Below are 20,705 nucleotides of genomic sequence, written 5' to 3' on the forward strand. Positions count from 1 at the left end.
AGTGTAAGTGTAAGAATAAAAGTGTAAGTGAAAGAGTGTAAGAACGCCACATGTTATGTTATGCATTTCATGTGCGAGACCCTTTAGATTGGTTTATGCATGCCGTAACCGCTAACTTATGGCGGAATCTATAAGAAATTGACCAATCATAATTAGTTTATAGAAGAATAATCGACTATGATTGGTCAATTTCTTAAAGATTACGGCATAAGTTAGTGGTTATGTCCTGCATAAACCATCCTTTATAGTTACGATTATGGAAGGTGTGTGTTATAGCCTTTAAAGGGCCTTGCACATGAAATGCATAACAGAGCATAAGCGTAGCACAAGACCTCTGGACCAATGGGAATCTTATGTAAATCAATATGACGACTTTATGTTTGATGTTTATTGGTGCATCGGTCTTATGTTGTGCATTTCATGTGCAAGGCCCTTATGAATGAATTTTTGAACGCACCCTTGCTGGCGACACTGTCTGTAGCGGCAACGCATTATTTGTCTATGTTCAAGTAGACGTAAAAAATGGCGGATTGTAAGGGTGCGTTTTATGTTTCTCTAGATTCGATCGCATGTATACGAAAGTGAAATAATAATATCAATTAAATGCTAAAAGCATTCTATGTGTTATACGATATAAATACAAACGTTCCTCATACAAAAAATACGGATCGTGTTTTGACGTTGATTTTTACTTATCACGTTCATAACCCGACCGAGCTAATCATTCACTCGCTAGTAACAATTTTAAGCGTTTGTTTTTATTTAGAGAGTACAGAAGATATTGATCATCCACCACTCGTTCTGAAAGTCGATCCGCCCGAGGAGTTACTAAAAGACTCCACCGAGGATTCGACGACTGGCAATTCGGTGGTTGCTCTGACTGACCAAGATCAGCATATTTATGGTTATTCTAAATTATTAATGTAAATTGTATCTTTTATTGACGAGTGCACGCAACAATGAAAATTAATTGACTTTGTGCCATACAATAAGGTTTTTGATTATGAAGTAATACAATGAATTTTTATGGATTTTGTAGATGAAGCAAAGAGCCATGTAGTGGAATCAAACGACCAAGAATCTACAGTTGTGTCTATCAAGTCGCCCAATAAGAAACATTGTGAGTTTATATGATTTGATATGAAAATATAAAGCAATTTGTTATATGTTAAAGATGTATTGGCTATGCAATTTTAGCAAAAAAAAAAAATGACATTGAGAATGATTTTTGAAATGTTTAGCATATATTGGATTCCATGAGATCATGTTGATTTTAAAATTAAATCATTGAAATGCTTTTTAAAACATTTTCTGTTAACAAGATTTTATCTATATTTGTGTATTCTTAGTTGTATCATTAAAAATTATAAGAAAATTGGACAGTTAATTTGCAACATTTTAGTGCTTATTACTATATTTCAGTGATGACTCTTAGAACCTTACTTCTGGAGTCTTCTAGAATCTTACAGTTTTTAATTAATATTTTTGTAACAACTTAATTATTTTTTTTAACATTAAGTTTGCGAGTCAGTTGCTCATGTCAAGTCTCTATAAGAAATCATAGTAACTAATAATTACAACTTCTAGAAGAACTTGTGAAAAGATTGAAAGTAGATACATAGCACACACATGTATATGCATATGTGCTTAACATATATCTTTTAAGTAAATTCATTAATTTCTTACCATTTTCATTTATGGCTAATACAACTTTAATATATTTGAATAGTCAAATATGTCAAAAACAGATTTTGGAAGTGTCTACTATCAATTTTGTTGGCAGAATGTCAGCAAAAATATAACAGATTCTGTTAATATAATATAATAATATAATAACAGATTAATTGTGTGGAAATTGAGTGGAATTTGTCATTTTATAATGGAAATTGAATGGAATTTTAATATTTATCATAGAAATTTTTTAGTTAAAATAAAAGAGGAAAGTCATGTGACTTTATTCATGTATATCTTTTAACCAGGGTTGGGTAATAACTAGTTAAATGTTAAATAAAAAAATTAAAAAGTTTATATCTTTTAATTTAGTGATTTTTAAATGAGCTTATTTTTAGCTTTAACTAATTACACAGGCTTCCGTTTTTAGACTTCTTTTCTGTTGTTTGAATAAACTTAATCATTTTCGTATTTTTGTGCGTTGAACACGAATCTGGCAAGCAAATTGCTCCATCACATCAGGTTTTTGAGAAAAGTGAAGTTAAAGGTGTCAAAAACGACGTTTTTTAACATTTTGTGATTTCTTTGCTAGCAAAGTTAATTTTTTTTCTACTTATGTCCGCTTATGCCATCTTAAAGTGCCAACTTTTACCTTTAAAATAGATTTTTTTTAACACCGTACGTTTTTCTTTTATCGAGTTAATCTTTGTATAGTCATACCAATATTTCAACAACCAATATTTCACTGGCTGACGTGGTTTCCATTGTTTGAATAAAAGTTACAATTTTCCATGTATTTTTGTCCGCTGAACACGAATCTGGTAAGCAAATTGCTATATAACAGATTTTTGAGAAAAGTGAAGTTAAAAGTGTCAAAAATGATCATTTTTACCTCACTATTTTAATTACATTTTTCTCAAAATTCTGACGTGATAGAGCAATTTGCTTACCATTGCAGATTCTTGTTAAGTGGGCAAAACTACATGGGAAATGGTAACTGTTATTCAAACAATGGATATCACGTCGGCCAGTGAAATGTTGGTCGTGGCGCAACTACACGCACAGAGATTAAATTAGTAAAGGAAAAACGTAAAAAAAAAACGTTAAAAAATATATATTTTAAAAGTAAAAGTTGATACTTTAAGATGGCATAAGCGGAAGTAGAAAATAAAATTTACTTTGCTAGCAAAAAAATCATGAATATGTTGAAAAACGTCGTTTTTGGCACCTTTAATCTCAAAAACATGACGTGATGGAACAATTTGCTTGCCGGATTCAGCGCGCAAAAATACATCGGAAATGATAAAGTTTATTCAAACAACAAAACCATGGAGATCAGTGTTATTTATAATAAATTTTAACTTATTAATTTTTTTCCAAGTTAAAAATTTATATAAAAGAAATTATAAGTGAAAAATACTGTCCGGTATGAAACATTTTTATTATTTTTGACTTAATTTATAAATAAAATATGAAATTTATTTGATCTATATTGTAATTGTTATTCTATAGTTTTAAAGTATAGGCATCTTTATCTATAATAAAGTTATGTTCTAAAACAGATTGTTGAACAAATTGATTGTTGAATAATTTTATATTTCATATATAAAACATTATTTATGTAAAATATATATTTTATTACTAAAAATGATTATAGATTTTTCTAGATGGACAATACAATTTAAAATAAAAACAGTTTAGTAATGGTAAAAAGTTTTTTTGAAGATTATAATTCTTAATGTAATATTTGATATTCTAAAATTAATATTAGATTAACCTTTACACATAAGTGGTCTGAGAGATCCCATATGAAGTTTTGAACGCTTGCTGTGTGAAAACGGAATGAGATAGGAGGTTCGGACCAGGATGTAAAAAAAGTTTGAAATTTCTTCTTTCGATTGATGTGGTTGATCAACTTTTTTAGTCAACTAAGAATTCGAATGGCACGGCAGCAAAGTTTTGTTAAGGTCAATGTGACCCATATAGTGTGTGAGTGAAACTTTTTTGTGAGTAATCTTATGTAAAAAAACTAGACACAACACGTTCAAACAAGTCCGTTCGCGTATGTTACTCTGTCTAAAGTTAAAATACTATAGTGCCGTGAAAAATAGGACTTCTGTGTAGGGTCCGAAATATTATGAAACACATAAATTTTTAATTTTAGACACCTTGAGTTAATCAAAAATACCTCATATTCGCCTTGTTACGTAAGTATATTTTTTAATGGAAATGACAGCGACGTAATTTTTTTTTGAAAGTGTGACTCTTTAGCTTTAAAACGCTGTATTGTAAATTTTTTAAAAGTTTTTTTTTTTTAAAGATAATTTAAAAAAGAAGTGAATTTTTAGACACCCAAAAATACTTCATATTCTCCTTGTTATATAATTATACTTTTTAAAAGAAATGATAATACTATAATTTTTTTTTAAAGTATGACTTTTTAGCTGTAAAACGCCGTATTTGAAAGTTTTTAAAAGTTTTTTTGTTGCGGAGATATGATTTTTTAAAGGAAAAGTAGATTTTTGAACAATTTTTAATTTTTGCTTAATGATTTTTCTTTTATAACTTAACAATAAATCATTTTTTGGTAATGCCGATTTTCCAGTTACATTTTTGTGATTTTAAACTTTTATGTGAAAAAAAAGATAGTTAAAAAATGTTGATTGGAACCAAAGTTATAACTTCTCAAAATTGAAAGTCTCCTAGACCCGAAAATGTGTTTACGTATTTTACGGGATTGGTGTGTTTAAGAGTTAAACACAGATTAACTTCAACAAATGATTAAAATATAATATTAATTTTTTAAAAAGTGCAATTTTTAATGTAATAAAGGAGACCCAAGTAACAGGGACAAAAGTAACATTTTTAACATACAGGTTGTTTATCAATTACCTTGTAAAGGTATTTGATAAACTGAAGGTAAAAAATGTTAATATCTTAAAACACTATGCCTATTTACCTATATGTTTAAGCTACAAGTAATAAACATTTACAGTTATTTTAACTTTTCGTAAACACGTTGATTGTTATTTTCATCCTGTGGATAACACTTTATAGGGATGAAAATAGCAATTCTCATTTTTGAGGAATTGAATAAAATATTTTTTTTACAAAGTAAATTTACAATACAAATTTTTTTTATAAAGTAAGATGTTATAACAAAAATTTAGAAAACAAAAACAATTATTATATTATTTAAAAAACTTAAATTAAAAAAAAACTTGAATTTTTACTAGACAAGATCATTGGATACAGCTTTGTACCTTTTTAACTGTAAACAGCTGTAATTACAAATAGTTTTGTACCTTTTAACTAATAGTTTGTTACTTATATAAAAAAAACATTAACACATTATTTTCGTCCTGAGGCATATTTTTCGACATAAAAGTATTATAACCTAAAAACCTAAAAATTTCACAAAACTTTTTTAAATCTATTATCAGAACTTATAAATCCATATTAGATGAATGCATCGGCAAAAAATCATTATATTAACAGATTAGGGTGACCAACTAAGGGAAAAAGGAAGGAAATTCCTCTCTTTTCAAAATTGTTAAATGAAAACAATGAATTGAGAATAGAGAATAGAGAAAATTTTTTTAGTTTAGATTTGTAATACAGATAATCATTGCTAGCCAATCAAAAACATTGTAACAAAGATAGATCACGATCACATAGCTTTCTCTTTTACCTAGATGGGTTGCGTTCGAAAATTGTACTCGTCGGGTAGGGTTATTTTGAGTGAATTAGGATGAAGAAATATTAAAATTTTTTGATACTGTAAATGCTGTGTTGATGGTGCAGTACAATTTTAAAGATGTGCAATATTAGGACTTTTACAACAATGTTGTAAATTGTAAATAATAAAAAATTGTTAGACTTTTGTAAGATGTAATTGTTAGATTTTTGTAGAAGCTAAATATAAAGTCAACAAAGAAAATGAATATTAAAAAGACTTTTTATTTTAAAAGATATTTTTAAAATGTTTTATTTTTTTAGTTAATTTTTTTTTAAATTACAAATATGTTTTGGACCGATAGTGTAACAACACAATGATAGTAAGAAAGCCTTCATCTAGGTTGCAGCTAGGTCTTAGTGCTTATATTTATTCGTGTGATTTTATATATTTCTTCGAATTCAACCAGAATGTGCGCCGAATTAATTTCGGTCGTAACACAGTATGTCGAATAGGAATTAGTAATATCACTATTTATATTAAATTAATTAATTTAATATAATAATTGATGCTGATTTGCATCTATATACCCATTCCCCCCTGAAAAAAACTGTAAGAAATTTATTGCGAAAAAAAAAATAATATTGCGAAAAATAACACCCCATCCTGGGTGAGGTGTTATTTTTCGCAATAAATTTCTTACAGTTTTTTCAGGGGAAAATAAATATATAGATGCAAATCAGCATCAATTATTATATTAAATTAATCAATTTAATATAAATAATAATATTACTAATTCCTATTTGACATGCTGTGTTACGACCGGAATTAATTCGGCGCACATTTTGGTTGAATTCGAAGAAGTATATAAAATCACACGAATAAATATAAGCACTAAGACCTAGCTACGACCGAAGAAGGCTTTCTTACTATCATTGTAATTTTTTTTTGGTTAACAGACTGCAAAAAAGTACATTTAATGTGATTAAATATTATTTTCCGTTAAATTGTTAAATACAATTAAAAAAAATCATGTACAAAAATGTTTTTATGACTTCCTTCGTTTATTATCTAATAAAATTGATGTTTTCTCATTTTCCTTTCTTTTCTTTCCTTTTTGGCGAAAAATTTCCTTCCTTTTTAATTTTGGAGTTGGTCACCTTGTAATAGATACACTTTAAGTAGGCAAAAAGCAAAGACAAGGAATATGTGTGTGAGTAGCGCAGATATATTATTTTTTCTTCCTGTATGCGACAGCGATGTGATTGTTTTTCGACAACTAGTTGAGGAGGAATGCAGCAGAGACGCGAATGTCTGATGACTAGGGCGCGGATGTTTGTGCATAATTCCGTATCGCGTGCGAAAAACCGCTGCGGCTTACTTAATGCGGCCTATTTTATGTGAACATAAAAACATAAACAAAACACGAAAAAATTTTCTGCATTAATTCGAGATTACGTAAAAACACATTTCTTCAAAATCCCGAAATTTTTACACGAAAAATTGTTAATGTCAATTAAAAATGACAAAAATGTTTATAATGTGTTCACCGGATTCAATTTATTAACAGATTCTGATTCTATTAAATTGGCAAGCATCGGGTCTTCTCGAGAGAAATGCAGCGAGCACTCGATTCACTCGCACGCAGCGATTCTTTGCGCGCGACATTGGTCATGCACGAACATCCGCGCCCTACTGATGACTATACAATACAAACCAATCAACTATAAGTTTGTTATTTTTGTAACATTGTTACTTTTGTCCCCGGTCTCCTATATTTAGTATAAAATTAAAATTTAATTTAGTTTACTGGTAATAAATACTTAATTAGCTTTACTTAAAATTTACTTAATTTTTAGTTAATAACCTTCCAATCATAAATAAAAATTCTGGATAGTTGAGATAGTAAATTGAGGGATATCTGTAATCTAGTAAAAAAAATTAACATTTGATATAAATAATGTTTTTTAAAATTAATTTTTAATTTAAACGATTTGAGGACTTTTGATAATTAAAAGTTAAAATTATTAAAATACAAAGAATCTCTCTGGTTCAAATAAATTAATTAAATAATTACAACATAAAGTCTTTCTATGAGCCACCGTGGTTGTTTGTGCGTACAAATAAAATCTATTATTAACAACAATATTCAGTTCAAACATTTTAATCCTCTATTAGAACGTATTTAGTGAAACATGCGTAAATTACATCCGTAAATAAAGTTTATTGCCTTCTCCCGCTCCAAGTAAGCTCAAAATAGTCAAGTGTTCGAAATCGTTTATGTTTGTCATTATCAAAAATTAAAAGAAACATTGCGTAGGTCCAAATTTTAATTTTTCTTAGTGGTAATAATACATTGAGACTTATAACATTTCAATTCATTGAGTGAGCATTAATGTATAACAATGGATAGGTATGTCATAGTTTTTTACATAAACTTCCATTGGTCAGTTCAAAAATATTTTTAAGAGACAAAGAGCTTCGTTTACTTTGGTTGCAATTAGTTGTAAAGATAAAAAGCGCCCTATAAATTAATGAAATCACATTCTGTCTCAGTATTTGGATCGAATATATCTTTAGTCTTACCACAAGGAATAAAATGAGGATCACACCTATAAATACGAATATTGGATAAATAGATAAAATCGACGTATAAATTAGTATATAATTGTAAAATAGTTTTTAAAATTGCCGAAAATGATCAACTTATTGTTGCAAGCATCAAAATTTAAACATTTAACAACATAAATTGAAATTTGTAAGAATTTAGGCTGAAATGAGATAGGTGTGTACAAAAATGTATTATTCTCTCTAAGAGTTATATATAGGGGAGAGTGGGGTAAATTGAATCATGTTCCAAATCGGACCTTTTTAATTTTAATGAATACGGTTAAGCAGATTTGCGTGCCATTTATAATGTAAAGTCCTTATAAGACACCGAACATATGACAGCAGTTTGACAGTTCTCTATCATAACATTCATAGAATAGATGCGATGTATTTTCAGCCATCGTGCAAAATTAAAAAAGAAAATCTTTATAAATTATTATTTAAAAGATACTAAAATGTTTAAAGGTAATTGATTTAAAATTATTAAAGAGTGTAGAATTCAAAAATATCAATCATTTTGTGATCATTTTTGCGGTTTATTGTTGTAAAATTTATTCCAGAGTTTGAAAGAACTCGTGTTTAAATTAGACTTTTAAATCGGAATTGCAACTTGATCGTAGCACTGGTAATCGGCCGACCAAATCTAGTCCTAGAAATGTTAAATTAGTAAAATATTATGAGTCGTCAAATTTGGAATAATTTAATTTTATTGATTTCAACTCTAATTGTATAATAACAATATCATAACATGATTGGGAAACGTCTAACTATATAAATTGTTACTAATTTGTTTTTTTTTAATTAAATTTTTATTTTTTACTGTCAAACTGCTTGTTTTTATTCAATACTAAAAAAATACATTGTAATTTTTTGAAATTTTATTTAAAGTTGTTAAAAATGGGAGTGTTACAGAGAGGACCCTCTTTCTGCTTAAATAAATTCTGCTTAGTTGCCATTTTCTCTCGGCGAACAATTCTGACTTGCTTAGCAAATTTACTCAATCGGCTCTGAAAGGCTGATGCGAATATCGTTCCGAGAGTTTACGTATTTACTTGCTGTCCAATAATCACTTTTATTGTTATTTTTAAAATTGCCAAAAATTCTTTGTTAAATATAATTATTACCAAAAAAGTGGTGATTTGAAAGATTTTTTCTCCAAAATGAATGTATTTTTGAAGCAAACGTCCAAATTAATGAGCTACAATAAACTATAAGCTGAGTGAACATTTTTTTGGAATAACGTTAAAGTCAGTTATTTATGTTTTGAAATACTCTACTCTAAAAGTATGATTTTACAAAAATATTGATAACGCGAATTTTTGCCAAATTATACTTTCTGAAACAATACTATTGTGTCTCGCGAGCACGAAACTATCTTAACCGCTATAACTATGAGTTTTAAAAATTGGAGTAAATCTTTTTGCAACATATTTTTTGTAACATGTACTTGTAGAAAATACAAAATACAAAAAATTTAATTTTTTTTATCCGTTACACTAGAATACTCCCTTAATGTGTCATTTTTAAAAATCATTTTTGATACTAATCTTTTTCCTAGGAAACATATCTTATCAATTATTTTTACTTTCATTTGAATCATGATTGCAACTCAACCTGTGTTTGCTAATTATAGAATGGGTTCGTGTTTCTGTTAACTCTTAAACATACCGATTCGGCAAATTACGTTAATACATTTTTTGGTCTGGGAGACTTTTTCAACTTTAAGAAGCTATAATTTTGGTTTCAATGAATATTTTTCAACAATCTTGGTTTTTTTTTTTTTTTTCAAATGAAAGTTTAAAATCACAGAAATGTGATAATTGACATTGCCGAAAAATGATTTGTTGTGAAGTTATAAAGAAAAATCATATCTTTGCAACAAAAAACTTAAACTTTAATACGGCGTTTTAAAGCTGAACAGTCATACTTTTAAGAAAAAATTATGGCATTGTCCTTTCTTTTAAAAGGTATAATTAGATAATGAGGAGAATATGAGGTATTTTTGGGTGTATAAAAATCTATTTTTGTTTAAAAAGTATATTATTGCAACAAAAAACTTTTAAGGACTTTATAATATGGCGCTTTAAAGCTAAAGAGTTATATTTAAAAAAAATTATGTCATTATTATTTCTTTTATTAAAAAGTATAATTACGTAACAAGGAGAACAGAAACTATTTTTGATTAAGTCAGGGTAAAATTGAAAATTGATGTTTTATGATATATTTCGGACTCTGCGCAGAAGTCCCCTTTTCCTTAACATTATATAGTATTCTAACTTTAGACATAGTATATGCGAGTAACATACACGAACGGACCTGTTCGAACGTGTTTTGTCTATTTTTTTAAATATAAGATTACAAAAAAGTTATACTCATATACAAGTCCTACAGACCTCAACAAAACTTTGCTGCCGTCCCGTTCGAATTTTAGTTGACCAGTAAAGTTAATTAACCATATCAATTTAAAGAAATTTTAAACTTTTTTTACTCCTCAGTCCGAACCTCCTATCTCATTCCGTCTTCGCATAGCAAACGTCCGAAATTATAAGGGTTCTAAATAAGTAACACCAAAAAGATCTGTTTTTTGGCCCATTTCTTAGACTTTGAATTTCAAACTTTTTTTTATGCCAAATAGTACTATATAATGAAACATTAATCCCAGAGAAATTTTAAGATGAGCATAAGTGTAGTTCCGATGATATAAAGGGTTGAAAGTGATGGTTTCTCATAACACAGGGTGCCATTTTTAGACTTTTTTTGTTATTTGAATAAAAGTTACCATTTTCCATGTATTTTTGCGTGCTGAACACAAATTTGATAAGCAAATTGTTTTATTACATCAGATTTCTTAGAAAAGTGTCAAAAATGATCATTTTTATCTCACTATGGTATTAAAAAAATCTTTCTATTTATCTAAAAATTTATCACTCACATTAAAAAAAGCACTTTATCTGTGAGAAGCAAGAGGACTTACATTAAAAAAGCACCCCAATCTGTGAGAGGCAAGGAGACTCACATTAAAAAAGCACCTTAATCTGTGAGAAGCAAGGGGACTTGCATTAGAAAAGCACCTCAATCTGTGAGAGGCAAGGGAACTCTCAGTAGAAAAGCATCTCGATCCATGAAATGCGGTGCCACTTCAACTCCATCTATCTCGGAAAGTAATCCATAAGAAATAAAAATAAAAATCCATAAGAAACAATGTTTCACTTTGTTATATATATATATATAGGGGGGGGGAGACCGGAGCAAATTGTTAAACGGGGTAATTCGATAATTGGAAATATCTTTTTATGGGTGCATATTAAAAATTTACTTTAAACACTGTAAACACGTCCTAATGTAACGATGTAGCTAACAAAATTTTGTTGGTAACGGCGTCATATTAATGTCGTAGTAGTGAAAAATGTGTTTTGCGACAGTCGAAGTAATTTCTGATAGTCAGCATTTTTTTGAAATTTAAATAAGATAATAAGGTTTTTTTTTTGAAAACTTTGAATGTATCGTGTCTAGTTGAATGTATTTGAAACATTTCGTGTTTACTTTTTGCTGTGTGATGTCTATTTTTGTCGATCAACGCAATAATGCGCACAGTTGATGTTGGGTATTCGTAATAATGAGCACCGGGGTGATTCGTAATAATGAGCACCGGGGCGATTCGTTAATACTGATTATAGCGCCTAACTTAAATTGGGTAACCCTAACGCTTTGGCTGTGTTACGAACGTCTGCGCTACGCAAAGTTAAGCATTGAGGTAAAGTTTTTCATTGATTTAGTTCAAACTTGATAATATTGTGTATTTCAGTACATAGAACATGAATATGAATATAAAATCGACGTTCTTAAGCAGGTAAAAAGTTATAAAGCGTTAAAGATTGACACTTGTGAGGTTAGGAAATCTGTCACACCGATGGCATAAAAAGACATGCGAACGTGTATGTTTGCATTTGTTTTTTGTAATATACCTATATCTTTTTTTAAATAAAAGAAAGTCTTAACAACAGTTTTTTTACAGTCTTTCAACTTGAAACACAAATTTCGGGATATTCCCGGACTAATTACGAATTACCCCGGGCTTGGAGCTATTCGTAATTTTTGGCATTGGTCGACATTTTTATATGTACTTCAAAGCAAGTACACTTCCATATTCTATCTATACCGGCATTGTGAAAGGGAAGATTCAACCTTTTAAACCGTCTCACGTTTCTTTTTTTTTAATGAATATAGAACTCAGGAGACACAAAAGAAGAAAGGGTCTAACGAATAGCCCCGGTTCATAGTGAGATAGAAATGATCATTTTTGACACTTTTCTAAGAAATCTGACATGATAAAGCAATTTGCTTACCAGATTTGTGTTCAGCGCGCAAAAATACAATAAAAAATAGTAACTTTTATTCAAACAACAGAAAAGAAATTTAAAAACGATGCCCTGTGTTATGAGGAATCACTTTCAACCTTTATATCTCCGGAACCGCGCTTATGCTCATCTTAAAATTTCTCTGGGATTAATGTTTCATTATATAGTACTATTTGGCAGAAAGTTTGAAATTCGTGGTCTAAGAAATGGGACAAATTTGATGTTACTCTTTGTTCAAGTTTTTATGTTATGAGAAAAGACTAGAGAATCCTTAAATACTGTATTTCATTTAAATGTTATATTAAATGACAAATTCTGTTTGGTTTCATTTAATAATCTGCTGTTTGATTATCTTTGTCGGCAAAATGTGAATTTAAGAATGTATTACTCGTTCATTTCTTGTAAAGTAAATTGAAATTGAAAGTGAAAGTATATGAAATTATACTTTAAATAAACTGTATATGAAAGTTATGTGAATGACATTTTTATTTAACGTTTCTAATTTATTTATTCTTTATAAAAAATTAAATTACTTTAAAACACTGACAAGAATCTTTTTTTTGTATAAGTATTTTAGGTATACAAGGTGCTTTATATAACAAGTTTCATTGGGTCTAATAAGGAATTTTTAGAAGTGTCCGCGTTAGATTTAGACGAGTCTTTAATACGTTGTAGTACAGATAAAAATAAGAAACACATATTTTTTTATATATTCTTTAATGCACTTTTAAGGGCAAAATACTCTTTTGAAAAAAAATTGGTTTCTTTCAAAGCGTGTATCGTCGAAACTATAGGAGGTAGAAAAAATATTCTAATTGAAAGTTAAATAACTTGAGGAGTATAGATATTATAAGGAAAATCTTTTAATTTTTTTTCAGAACATTTTTTTCTATCTATTAAAGCTTTGAAAGAAGAAAATCAATTTTCTTTAAAAGGGGGTTTCACCCCCTAAAAGTGAGATTAGGCACGTATAAAAAAAAATACAAGTTTCTTTGTAGCTGTACTACAATATAATAATAAAGACTCGTCAAAATCGGAAGAAGACACTTCCGTAGAGCACGGACGTTGGACGGATACGCGTACCATGCGCGTAGAGACGTTTGTAATTATTTTTGGAAAATGTCGGAACATAACTTTATTCATACATCATTGAATTTGCAATAAAATAAGATTTATTTTGCTTATAAAAAAAATAATAAAAATTTTGAAAAAAGAACAGGCAACTGGTAGAGAAAAGTATTAAAAAATTTTTTAAATTTTGTTATCACTGTTATAAAGTACTATTCAAACCATTCAACTTTTAATTTAAAAAATGTTTTTTTACACTTTCCCACCACTTATTTTTTTTAAATTTTAATTTATTTTTATAAGCAAAATTTTTCAATAAGAACATATTTTTTTATCTTATAGTTTCGACAATATACACTTTGAAAGAAAAAAAAATTGATTTTCGTCAAAGCAGTATTTCACCCTTAAAAGTATATTAAAGCACGTATAAAAAAATATGTGTCTCTTATTTTGATCTGCACTACAACATATTAAAGTTTCGTCTAAATCTGAGGTCGACATTTCTAAAAAGTTACTTGTAAATTTAATTATGCTGTAAGTAAATTTTGTTTATTTGCAGAATAATTAATCCCTCGTGGCAATGAAACTTTATATAAATCATTTTCAATACTTACAGTACTTGTATACAAAAATTGAGACTTGCCATTATTTCTTATTTACGTTTCTATTAGAGAACATTTGTTATTAAATTTTTTATTGAAATAAGTTTTGATCCATAAAATTGTGCTGTAAATTTGTTTTTATTATTTTCAAATGTAGTAGATCTATAATTTTTTTGTAGTACTTTAATTAATTTATTTTGAAAATTATATAAAAAGTGCTCAATGCAAACAAACGTAAGATCAAATTTGTTGCAATATTCGAGTAAATTTGCTATTAATTTATTTTGCAGGGTTGGATAATAATTAGTTGTAAAGTTAAAAAGCTAATAATTTTTAACTTAGTTAAATGATTTATTTTAAACGATTTAATTTGTAACTTTAATAAATTATTTTTAAAACATAAATATTTAATTTTTTAATTTTTTTTCTTTGTGAACAGAAACGTTCGAAGTTTTTATTATAATTTTTTTTGTAATTTTTTTTGTAATTTGAATTCCGAATTCATTATTTTAATATGATTCTAATTAATGCAACGTATCAAATTTTTTTAGTTTTTGACTTTTTTAATAATCTTATGTTAAACTTGGGACATTACGCTAATTATTTAGTCTGTTTTATTTAGTATGTATTTTTTCAAGTTAAAAACTTATGTGAAAAACAAAATTATAAAGAAGATAAAATATTTCTTTGTTATTTCATATAAACATTACAAATACCATATTAAATTTATTTAGTCATATCGTAATTGTTTCGTTATTTAGACTAAAGTCATAATTTAAAACAATTACGTTCTAATTTAATGTAAGTAATGCTTTTTAAAATTAACTTTTAATTTAATGTATTTTAATCTTAAAGTAATTTTTAATGGAGCTAGTTCATTTAACACTAGCTGCGTTTATACAACTTTTTAACGTAACTAAATTAATTTTATGAGTTATTAATTTTAACTTAAGTTAGTTTAAAATAAATATTAATTTTTCAACCTTGTCATAGGATAAACAGTTGCCTATTAAATCTATTGTATGTGTATTTGCAGTTCCTGTGCTAGCTATCTCGAAGCTGGGAAACTCGTTTGGTCTTAATGAATTTTCAAACCCCGTAACGAATAAATCAAAGTCGTCTATATTAAGGCCGCCGCAATTAAGTGTGATAACTAATAGTTCTGTGAGCGCTATCGACAAAACTACCGTTTTACAACCAGCAAAATTTCACAATCCATTTGCAAAGTCTGTCGATAATCCTATAGATGAGGACGAGCCTGTAACGAAGAGCAATAAGACCGAAACGAGTAAGGATTTTAAAAGCGACGAGAAAACTACAGAAGATGTGAAGCTAAAATTCTTGCCTTTGGGTGCGAGCACCAAGGAGAATGAAAATAATGTAAATAATACTGTGGCGTCCAGCGCATCCACTCCTAGCTTTGTGTTTGGTCAGAATTTGAAGGAACGCGTCACCGTTTCAAACGACGCGGAACATTTGAACAATTCTGACAAAGAAGAGACAAACAGCAATGAAAGTAATGAAAATGGGTCATCTGAACTCCTATTTTCTAATGCAGCTGCAAATTGCCGTGCTACAGTGAGGCCGGGTTTAACGTTGACTCAAGCAGCGCAAGTGTTGGAGGAAGCAAATCGCGCGAACAAAAGAAAATATAATCAAGTAACATTGTTAACTGGTGAAGAGGGAGAAACAAATGTTCTTCAGATAAATTGCAAATTATTTGCCTTTGATAAGGTGCGTAAATTTGGAGGATGATAAATTATTTAAAATAAATTTGTTATAAACAAACAGAAATAGTATTATATGAATTGTATTAATTAAAAATGATTTAAATTTTTATTTAAATTTGTGTATTATACTATATAAATTTATTATATTACATTTATATTATTTTTAATACATATTTAGAGTTGATTTCATTCTTAATTTATTATATGTTGTAGACCAGTAGCAGTTGGCAGGAAAGGGGGAGAGGTACGCTAAGACTCAACGATCGAGATGAGGAATCTCGTTTAGTCGGTCGTACTGCTGGCACGCAACGGTTAATTCTGAACACAAAAGTATGGCCGGGTATGACTGCGGAACGTGCTGGACCTAAGTCGTTAAGACTGACTGCTATGGACGTCCACGGAGATATTCGGATTTTTATTGTACAAGCGGCACCTAAAGAGGTCGATCAACTGCACAGTCTTTTGTTACAGCGACTTAAACGTGCGCAAGAACGTCATCCTAAGAAATTGGCGACGGACCATTGACAACCATAGGCGATTCTGGCGAAACATTAACCACGTCAGCTTAATTTGTGCGACATAGAAGTGATTAAGATACGAGAAAGGAGCTAAAATCTTCAGGAATGTAAGACTATTTAGTATGCGCAATATAGAACGGCTATGATTTGTGCCTTCCTTCAGAAGTTGCAGTTTTTGGCAATTTGCACCAGTATTTACTGAAAGAGGGAATTTAAGTTATACTTTATATGAGTTTGACACTTTTGTACACGTTAAATTTTTTTTGAGAATACAAAGGTCATAAACTTTTATAAGGTTTATAACCTTTTATATTAATGTATTCCTTTTTTATTTGAGATTGAATATAATTTTTAAATGAGAAAGAGCGTTATTTAAAAAATAGAGGTTAAAGAACATCAACGTTAATTGTATATGTCGTAACAAGTTTTAAAATAAATCACAAGTTCTCATTATAAATAAGATAATATCTCAAAAACTTTACACGTCTATATTTATATTGAACTGTGCGCAATTGCTTATCGCGGGCATCTTTTTTTGTCCAGGAAATGTGATGTACATCACAATTATAGATTTAACTGAATAATTTGTATGTATAATTTATCATTTGAGAAATATATGAGAGTGATTGGACAGGTACGAGTTGTAGTATTTGTAGCATGAAATATTGCCGTTACTTTTGTACGTTAATTTGTATTTAAAGAATGCTTTGTGGGGATGTACAATACAACGGCATTATTATTATTAATATTATTACTAATTATATAAGTATACTGTTCTATTTTAGATGTAAATAAAATCTTCGATCTAGTGAACGAATTTTAGTTATGCCTTTTGATTTTATTCTTTGAGAGTAAATTATTCTTAAATTTAATCTACGATTTTGTTTAGCAATATTTATCATGAAGCTTGATTTTTTTGCTCATTGAATAAATTAAACGTACGAGATAAAGAATTTGCTACTTTGTTCCATGGTCTACAATAGGATATTAATATTTTAAGAAATTAGGGCCTGTATACAATAGAGGAATATTAGATATTAAAAATTAAAATTTTAGTATCAGTTTTCTCAATGAACACTAGATAAATAAGTTTTGTTATATTTTGTTATATTTCTCTACGGCACATTTATGTCTTATGTTTTATTTGTATTCATTTTGCGTTACATTTAATATTGAGAAAACTAATATTAAAATTTTAATTGTTATTCCTAATATCTTACATTTCTCTATTCTGCGCAGACCCTTAATTGACCTCTACTCCATTGACATATAGAACTATACGTCAATCGTTTACTACAGTTTTTCAATCGGTATATTGCGAAAATTTTATATAATTATGTTGTGCCCGGTGGTGGTCCAGGCATATCGGTAGGTATTTCGGGATCATTACAGCGCCTAAGTAGGACTCGAGGAAGGGCCGCGGGTTAGAGATTAGACGCCCTTGACTTCCCAACGTTAATAATAATGTATATTTCTTCAGTTTGCCCTTGTTACACTTGTTGTGTGACAATATGTCACTCGTACACTTGCTTTTCCGGATAACCCGGTATATATAGGTCGGCGCTTATCTCCGGATTAGGTTACCGGCTTGATGTGTAAGTCACGCACGGCGAGTAACACACTGGACAGCTGTTCGTTAGACTCTCCGTCGTTTTCCGATTTTGTCTTTCTATTTATGCAGAATTTTGTCGTTTGGTTTGGCAAATTGTGTTTCTGCAGAATGCGGCTCCCACGCTTAGCCGAAATCCAAATATCGAAAGCGACTCAGCAATAGCTGGCGTGGTGTGAGGGTATTTCGGACCGGAAGCCCGAAAGACCATCAGCGTCTTTCGGTTCTTTAGCGTATGCGGAATTTGAATCCGCTGCGCATATGCATAGCAATAGGAATCTTAAATGATTTCTTGTTGCTATGCGGATTATTAGCGTAGTTGTACTCGGTACAACACTGTTCCCCCGCTGAGAAAGAAAAACGAGGGAAAGGAGTTTTTTGTATGTAACCCCCCTCCCTCGCCGGGAAAGAAAACGGAGGCAGTTTTTTATACTTATTTATATTAAAAATATATTGAATTTAATATTTTGAGTTAATAGGTATACTTGTTGTGCGTTTCATAATTGATCTCGGTCATGATATAAATACAAGGGTATGCTCTTCCGATGGACGAATTTAGAATATTCTTGCGCAGCAGCCTGCTTACGTCACATTTGTACAGCTTCGGCTACGTTCAGATCACTTCAGCGCGATAAAATATGGCTGCAGCAGGCATGTAATGACACATGGGTTATCATTGACATCATAGAAGATGAAGGTTTAAAATACGTCGCTGGCTACGTAGCCTATAAATTTAAACATAAATATCCTTATTTAGGTACAGAAACATGCCTCTTGCCAGTTAATGTAGCCAGTCTAAATTATTTAGACTGGCTACAGTTTATTTCACGTGGCAATTGTATATATCCCTTTAAAGAACTGTTAGAAACTGCGTTATGAATATAGAGTTCAGTAAATTCCACGGTTCGTCACTTTGTAAAGATAAATTTATTTTTAATACATTGGCTGGAAAAATAATAAGTTTAATACATCCTATTGAAATACCTAAAGAGGTAATTGTAAGGATTATTTTTGACTAGTAATGACCGACTCGGGATGCGGGTTTACGATATACTTTATTCATTTGTACAACTCGTATAAATCGACAGACTCACGTTTACACTTGTTCGCACGGCGACGCGATGGAGAGTAAGGAGTAACGAGCTCCAGGCTCTACCCGTATTGCTCCGGAAATCGGAGCCGATCGGAGCGCTGCTTACATAGTTACGATTCGCACGCTTTTCCATTTCGCATACCGACATTTGGCGCAATCGCCCGGTGGCTCGCTATATGCTTACAGCTCGGGCATCTTGCTTTTAACTTCGCCCTCGAAGTTTTCCTGTCGTACTGAACACATTCCCTGTATAATAGGTATCCTCTCGTTTTTTTCTTTTTAGTCTTTAATCCGCTTACAATTATCTTAATCTTATTATATGTTTTATTCGCTTTATTAATCTTAATTCTAGGTTTACATTGTTACGTGTTAACTCTACTCGCTCGTCGGAGGGGTCTGTTTCACCCACGGTTTGATTCTGTCCGACGAGAGGATAGTGTTAATTGGGGCGGGACGTTAAGTTGAAACCCGGTATGTCTGTAATCACGTATCTATTATTGCCCAGGGCTTTGCTAACGAGATACGGTCTCTTATATTTGGCTTTCAGTTTTGAGGACGTACCCGGTTTCACTCGCGTGTCTCTTATGAGAACATACTCGCCTTGTTTATAAATAGAAGGCTTTTGTAATCGTTTGTCCCTGTAGAGCTTATTGTATTGCTTCAGCTTATCTGTAGCCTGGCGAGCTACTTTTATTGTTTTCGCGCGCTCGGATTCGATATCGGTATCATCGATGTTTGTTAAGTTCTGCGTAAATTGAGCAAAAGCGGCATCAGCGTGGTTTAATTGGTCTTGGCCGAAAACTAAGTTAGCGGGTGTTGATTCGATTCCAGAATGGTAAGTATTGTTTACTACGTATTGCAATTTCGACACATGTTTTTTCCACTCTGATGGCTCGCTGAGCATCTTGGTGAGTGACGACTTAATGAATCGGTTCACCCTCTCTACCGCTCCGTTCGCCCATGGCGGGGCGACGGCGATTTTCCGGTGCTTTATTCTATTTTCTGACATAAACTTCGCGAATTCCTGTGAGGTGAAGGCTGTGCCCCTGTCCGATACGAATTCGGCGGGGTTTCCGAACATGGCAAAAACGTGTTTCATTATTTCTATCGTTTCTTTCGATGAAGTTGATTTCACAGGGTTTATCCAGGTGAAGCGAGAGAGTGAATCGACCATTATTAATAGATGTCGGTATCCGTCGGATGTCTCGGGTAGTGGACCGAAATGGTCCGCGTGCACCCTTTGCATGGTAGCCGTCGGGGTGGGGTAAACGCTGGTTTCGCCTTCAAATCTATTAGACGCGTCATTTGCCATGAGGCATGTTAGACAATTTTGCACATAGTCGCGAATACGCTTTCTCATTGAAGGGAACCAATAGTTCTTAGCTATTCAATTCAAAGTTTTCTCCACCCCGACGTGAGCTACTTCGTCATGGTGCGATCGTATGATCGACCCGATCATTGCTTCGGGTACTACGAATTTTAGGTTCTCGTCCTGTTTTCGATACACCAACCCGTCTATTAGCGCAAATTTAGGGTGGTCTTCAAATTCTAACGCATCCGCTATTTCTTTTATTCTGACATCGGATAATTGATAGAACTCCAATTCTCTTTCGAGAGGGAGTTCTCCCACGTATCCGACGCAGCGACTCAGTGCGTCAACGTGACGCATTTTTAATCCTGGGCGATGCGAGACACTAAATGTATAATTTTGTAATGCGAGCGTCCACCGCGCTATTCGGGGGTTCAAGTTCGCCTTGTTTATCGCATAGC

At 30.8% G+C, this 20,705-nt stretch overlaps 1 protein-coding gene across 2 annotated transcripts; it reads left to right on the top strand.

The window, feature by feature from the left end:
- The first annotated feature begins 437 nt into the window (after window positions 1–437).
- On the top strand, window positions 438–17,055 carry LOC105198962 (ran-binding protein 3-like). Of its 2 annotated transcripts, XM_011165836.3 has the most exons (5): window positions 438–538; window positions 767–904; window positions 1,040–1,120; window positions 15,022–15,719; window positions 15,929–17,055. In XM_011165836.3, the coding sequence occupies exons 1-5, from the start codon at window positions 523–525 to the stop codon at window positions 16,238–16,240; spliced, it is 1,245 nt and encodes a 414-aa protein (XP_011164138.2). In that variant the 5' UTR covers window positions 438–522; the 3' UTR covers window positions 16,241–17,055. The 2 variants fall into 2 exon arrangements, with proteins under 2 accessions (XP_011164138.2, XP_025997109.2); XM_026141324.2 differs by lacking the exon at window positions 438–538 and having other exon boundaries at window positions 549–904.
- Window positions 17,056–20,705: the final 3,650 nt, after the last annotated feature.

This window comes from Solenopsis invicta, chromosome 14 (genome assembly GCF_016802725.1).
Source record: "Solenopsis invicta isolate M01_SB chromosome 14, UNIL_Sinv_3.0, whole genome shotgun sequence".
NCBI lineage: Eukaryota > Metazoa > Arthropoda > Insecta > Hymenoptera > Formicidae > Solenopsis > Solenopsis invicta.